Genomic DNA, 6,000 nt, shown 5'->3' on the forward strand with positions numbered 1-6,000 from the left:
TCAGTTGCCTCCTGGAAAAGCTCCTTTTGAGACAACCATGACCCAGATGACTGGGAATCTCTAAAGACTTTTAGCTGTAGAATTTGGGATGAAGACCCTTGGAATGGTGCGGGAATAAGAATGGATTTCCAGAGGGAAAAAATTGCAGACAACAGGAACCATTTGTACCATTCAGGTGACCCTGAGGACACTGATACATCTCCAAGTGGCCTTAATGACCCTCTAAAAAGATGCAAATGACCAGCTGTCTGCAAGGAGGATAAATCCTTCCATTCCGCACCATCCAGTCAATAGCAGCAATAGCAATAGCAGTAGACTTATATACCGCTTCATAGGCCTTTCAGGCCTCTCTAAGCGGTTTACAGAGAGTCAGCATATTGCCCCCAACAATCTGGGTCCTCATTTTACCCACCTCGGAAGGATGGAAGGCTGAGTCAACCCTGAGCCAGTGAGATTTGAACCGCTGAACTGCTGATCTAGCAGTAGCCTGCAGTGCTGCATTTAACCACTGCGCCACCTTGGCTCATAAGTCAAAGCCAAAGAAGCTTCTTGGATGAGAAGTGAAACGTCTTCAAAATTAAAAACAAGAAAGTCCAGTTGCCTCTGGAAAAAAAAGCACCTTTGGGAGGTGAGGCCAGTGTGGCAGAGGTGAGGCCATGTGTTAACAGAGTCCATGTTGCAAAACATAAAATAAAATCGTGGCTACGCTGTTCACCTTATTTTTCACCTCCTTCTCAGAGCCCACATCCCGCACTGGTTCCTGTTCCGGAGACGCCTCGCTCTCCTTCTCGGAGACAATGCGGTTGTCCATCTCTTTCTCCTTCTCTTCTTCCTTCTCTTCTCCTTTCAGGCGGGCGACCTCCTTGCCCAGCTGCTGGTTCTCATTGAGGGCCTCTTGTTTCTCCCGCTTCAGGCTGGTCAGTTCCTTGCTCAAGGTCTCCAGCTTCTGGCGCAGCTGGCGCACCTCCTCCCGGGCCTTGTTACGCTCCGCGCGGACCTTGCTCCACTTCTCCCGCCAGTTGGCGGTGCAGTCGGACCACCAGCGCATGGTCTTCTCCATCTGGGCAGCTCGAGCCCGGGCTTCTTCAAGCTCTCGCAGGCGCAACTCTTCCCGGCTCTCCCAGTCGCTGTCGTGGCAGGTGGAATTCAACAGGGGCAGCTGCGATGGGCCAGGGGAAGGAGTGCCACTCTTTGGGGTAGGAGACATGGAGTCCGACAAGCTCATCCTTTCAGGCTGTGGGCTCCCAAGGATGCTGAGTAAGCTCCTCTTGGAGAGCCGAGGAGAATCAGCCAGGTGAGAATTGGTGCTGTGGCTCATTTTGCTCCAGGTGGTGGAAACATCTCCTGTCAACAGGTGGGGGATGAAAGTGTCCACACTGCCATGAGATCCCCAGTGGTTTGTCCCAAGGAATCCCTCAGGGAACTCCTCAGATGTCACAGGTCTCCTAGCGTTCTGTCCAGAATTCCCTTGAATGGGAGCAGGAGACCCAAGCAGAAGTTAGAAAACAGGAGATGTTGCAACTTCAACAGCAGGAGATGCTTTCTGGATGTCTCAGGATGGCTACAGACTTCCTTCCAGTGGTCTGCCTTAACAGTTCCCAGTTATCATGGCAACCGGAGAATGGAGAAGCCTACCTGAAAATAAGAGAGGAAGACAACGTGAATTATTCCGCAAGGCACAACATTGGGAGTTTTCATTTGGACTTTCCTGGATGGGAAAGTTTTGGAGACTTTTAGAGAGTATTGTTTGAGAATTGCATTGAGAATCCAACATCTGGAAGTTAATGGAAACTGGGGATAAGGAATGTGAGGGCCCACAGATGTTGCTCAACCTCAACTCTCGGCATCCCTCCCCGCAGCCCAGCCAGCTGAGCCTGCTGGGACTTGTGGTTCAGGAATGCCAAGATGGCTACTGGTTCCTCAACCCTGATTAAGACCCGCTATCTAGTGGTCTGTCTCGTATTCACTCAGCTTCCCAGAACTCCTAACTGGAGAAAGACTCCCCCCAAAATTGAAAGCTAGTCAATTCTTCCTCCTCCTTAAATGAAGGCGAGCAGCATTCTGTCTGTTTTGGCAATGCACCCTGGCGAACAAGCTGGTAGCGGAGGCAACAGCAGCCGCCGAATATGCAGTGACCTCGTGCCATTTTTCCATTCGACTTGGACTTATGCCCAGAAACTGTAGGAAGAAGATTCTCAAAAGTGGAGAGTTTTTTAAAAAAAAGAAAATCTAAGAAAAGAACAAAACAAGAGAGACAATAATTGCATCCAGCTTCATATAAACAGAGAAAAATGCAAAGGGGAAATGGATTGTAAACCATGGAGCAGAGCAGAGAGTCCACCCAAAGGTTAATGTTTGAGGGGGGGAGGTGACACAATTTTCTACACCTATCCACACCTGCAGAAGGCAGACATCCCCCGCTCCTGGTATATGCCCCCCAAATAGATGTTTTTCAATTGTTTGGAAGCTTCCTTCACCCTCAGACATTGGAGCCTATTCCATCTAGGGAGAGCAAGCCTACACTCTTCATACAACATAGAAGGCTGGAAAGGACTGTGGAGGTCTTCTAGTCCACCCCTGTGCCCAAGGCAGGGGATCTTACACCAGCCCAGTCAAATTGTGGCCCAGTCTATTTTTGAAAACCTCGAGTGGTAAAGAACCCACAACTCTGAGAGGCAACTTCTGTTCCATTGATTAATTGTTCTCACAATCAGGAAATTCCTCCTTATTCCCAGGATGGATCTTTGATGAAAGCTTCAAACCAATGGAGAAAACCTAAAGAAGGTGGACATTATTTTTGGTATCTGGGATCCCACCTCCAAGGCAATGGCGACATGAATGGCGAGGTGTGGGCAAGGGTGAATGCAGCCTGGATACATTGGCAACAACTCACCAGTGTGTTATGTGTTAGATGAATGCCAACCCGTCTTAAAACTAAGATTTACAAGACAACCGTCCATCCTGTTGCACTGTATGGCACTGAATGCTGGGCAGCAACAGCGTGGACTGAAAGCTCTCTCCATGCCATGGAAATGTGAAGGCTCCATGTCGCCATGGCATCTCCCTTCTTGACCACATCAGAAATGACACCATTCGACTGCCTACCAACTAGAAATCAATGGGTCGCGGGCATCCCAAACAAAGATGGCAAGACGGAAGGTCCTCCTGATGCAAGAATGGTCATAATAGGGGCAGGAGATGGTCCTTTGCTAAAGTGTTCTCAGTCACAGCTACTTTTCAAGCAAGAGCTGTGAGCCCAAAAAGGATGTAAGAGAAGACCACCAAGGGGAGAGGTCTCAATGAACTACAAAGCTCCTACAAAGCATGGGGGAAACACAAGAATTGGACAAAACAGAGAGAAAAGCATCCCCGCCCCCTGAGCTCTTTGAGTTGACACCCTCCAGAGGGCCAAGACTTCAAGCCCCATCATCCCCAGCCAGGCCGATACAATTGATAAAGAACCCAAGAGAGGAACGGGGCCTGAGCAGAGGTGGGTTCAGCCCGGATCGGTCGGACCAGTAGTAGTGGTGGCAGGAGGCTCTGCCCACCTGCCTGGATGCTTCTGTGCTTGCGCACTCGTGGGAGCGCACCCAAACTGGTACTAAAAAAAATGGGCAACCCATCTCTAGGCCTGAGATTTTTGAGTCAAGGCAATGCGAAGTGTAGATGATGCCCAGCATGATGGTCTCATTGACAGAATTTAACCACTGTGGGGAAAAGGGAGGGGGGGGTGAACAAAGGATGAAGGTGGGCATACACACCCCAAAGAAAAAAATGAGAAAAGCAATGGTGGAAGAGGACAAGAGGAGCCTCTTCCCACTACACTCAAGAGCAGAGGTATCCAGCCGAGTTTAGAAAAAGTGCAGAGAAGAGCAATTATGATTATTCAATGCCTGGAGACTAAAACATATGAAGAACAGTTGCAGGAATGGAGTATGGCTTGTCTAGAGAAAAGAAGGACAAGGGGGTGGGGTGGGGCATGATAGCAGGGTTCCAGTATTTGAGGGGCTGCCACACAGAAGAGGGGGTCAAGTACCAGAAGGCAAAAGAAGAAACAATGGATGGAAAGCAATCAAAGAGAGAAACAACCTGGAATTAACAGGGAGGACAATGAACCGGTGGTACTAGTTGTGCTCCATCAGTGGAGGATTTTAAGAAAAGACTGGACAGTCCCCGGTCTCCTGCTTGAGCAAAGGGTTGGACTAGAAGACCTCCAAGGTCCCTTCCAGCTCTACTCTGATTGAAAGAAGCCGAGATCCCAACTGTCAACGTTTCTTTCGCCTCTGCAGGCCTTGGGAAGGTGTGTCGACTTACCCTCCGCCTAGGGCTTGCAATTGGGCGCTACACAACATCCTAGTTCCTCTTTTCACCAGGGCTGCTGCTCACATGTGCAGAGGCTGCCTGCTCAAGTGGGGGGGGGACTGGCTCCCAGTCATCAGGGGAGGGGCTGGGTCTCTGCCTGCCCGCCCTCCTCTCTTTCTCACGCTCTCAGTTTCGGTGGCCCCAGACGCTTGGCTGCTTCAAGGCCCCTTTTCTGCCTCTTGCAGGACGCCTGTCTTACGTCTTATTTCCACCCACAGGAAAAAAAAGAATTCTGGAGAGGCTTTTTCTAAGTACTTCTCCCCAAATTCTTTGGCTGCCTCTTGCTTTGCCTCTCTCCGGAGCCAAAAACCCGACTGCTCTCCATATGGTTAAGTCGCTATAGGCGAATGCCTTATAAGCAGGAAAATACGTGGACAAATCGCTACCAGACAGCCTCAAGTCACCAAAGGTCAACGTCCTACTTGGCCACGTCTCCCACAGATGGTGTTCGGAGCTGCCTGGGCCCCTTTCTCAACAATTTGCCACCTCCCCCCCCCTTCCCAATTTGGACCTGGATTGGAATTCCTAACTTCCAGCCTGAGCCCAAACTTTGCACAGGGTGAAATGAATATGTGAAGCAGACTCTGCCGCAATTAAAATCCTTAAAGTGGGATGAACGAGAATTTATGCCTGTTTGAAAAATACCCTGATATTAAAACTCTGCAATAAAATGTTGCGGAAACCGGATCTCGAGCGGAAAATCCATTAGACAAGAATCTGTCTGAAGCAGCCATAAAGCCGAAAGAGATACCAAGGCCGGATTCAGTGCAGGGTGCTGCACACTCTGCTCGAACGCAGAATGCAGCACCCATAGAATGCAATTGGTGAGGACACCTCCTAGGGATGTGAAGCAGCCGGAAGGCAATCCCCCATGCTGCTTTTGCAGGACGCACAATCGTATCATTCTGTAAGAAGTTAGCACCTGTTAGGTAAGCTCCCCATTGGGAGAACGAGTGCGTTCAGAGAAGCGTTGTGAGAGTTGTGTTGGAGAGCACACAAACCAGCATACAGAGACACTGCAGTTTAAATAGGTTTTTATTTTCGCGGAAATAGAGGTATCAGAGTCCATCAAACAGTCCAAGTCATACACGGACAAGACAGTCAGTCATCAATGTCTTTCAGTTAAGGGATAATCCAAATAACACAGTCCAGTATCATATAATCAGTTTGGTATTCAAAGTTTGCTAGCAGTTGCAAAACTTACAATAGCTTACGGCACTTTCTAACAGCCAGCTTCCAAAACACTCAGATCAGATCAGCCCAGCATCTAACAAACAGAGAGGTAACAGTCACTCTGGCTCCCTCTTATGGCTGATTGAGGAAAACAGCAACCAATCACATTTTACAGTATGATTTAAAGAAACAGGTACAACATTGTTACATGATTTATATATTGCCAACCCAACAGTTAGAATTATATTCCTAACAGCACCCACCCCTCTCCTAGAAGAATGAAATATTCTAGGACCATGCCAAGGAACCTATGGCACCCATGCAGAGCTCTCTCCATGGGCACATGCGCCATTGCCAGCTGCTCTTCTGGTTTCTGGCCAGCTGGTCTACTTGGGTGCCAGAGTGCCAGAAAATGGCCAAAAAACAAGCCGTTTTTTCGAGCTGTTTTGGAAGCCATTTTTTGGG

The 6,000-nt window shown here is 49.0% G+C and overlaps 1 protein-coding gene across 1 annotated transcript in view; it reads right to left on the reverse strand.

Annotated features, from left to right (window-relative positions):
* CCDC102A (coiled-coil domain containing 102A) overlaps window positions 1–1,625 on the reverse strand; it is a 40,597-nt gene extending 38,972 nt beyond the window's left edge. Inside the window, exon 1 of the mRNA XM_087728500.1 lies at window positions 716–1,625. Within this exon, the coding sequence (XP_087584626.1) occupies window positions 716–1,318 (603 nt within the window). The 5' untranslated portion in view covers window positions 1,319–1,625. The remainder of the gene's footprint in view (window positions 1–715) is intronic.
* Between the last annotated feature and the right edge of the window lie 4,375 nt (window positions 1,626–6,000).

This window comes from Thamnophis sirtalis, unplaced genomic scaffold (genome assembly GCF_051295495.1).
Source record: "Thamnophis sirtalis isolate CommonGarterSnake01/CBP01778 unplaced genomic scaffold, rThaSir2_p1.2 scaffold_14, whole genome shotgun sequence".
NCBI lineage: Eukaryota > Metazoa > Chordata > Lepidosauria > Squamata > Natricidae > Thamnophis > Thamnophis sirtalis.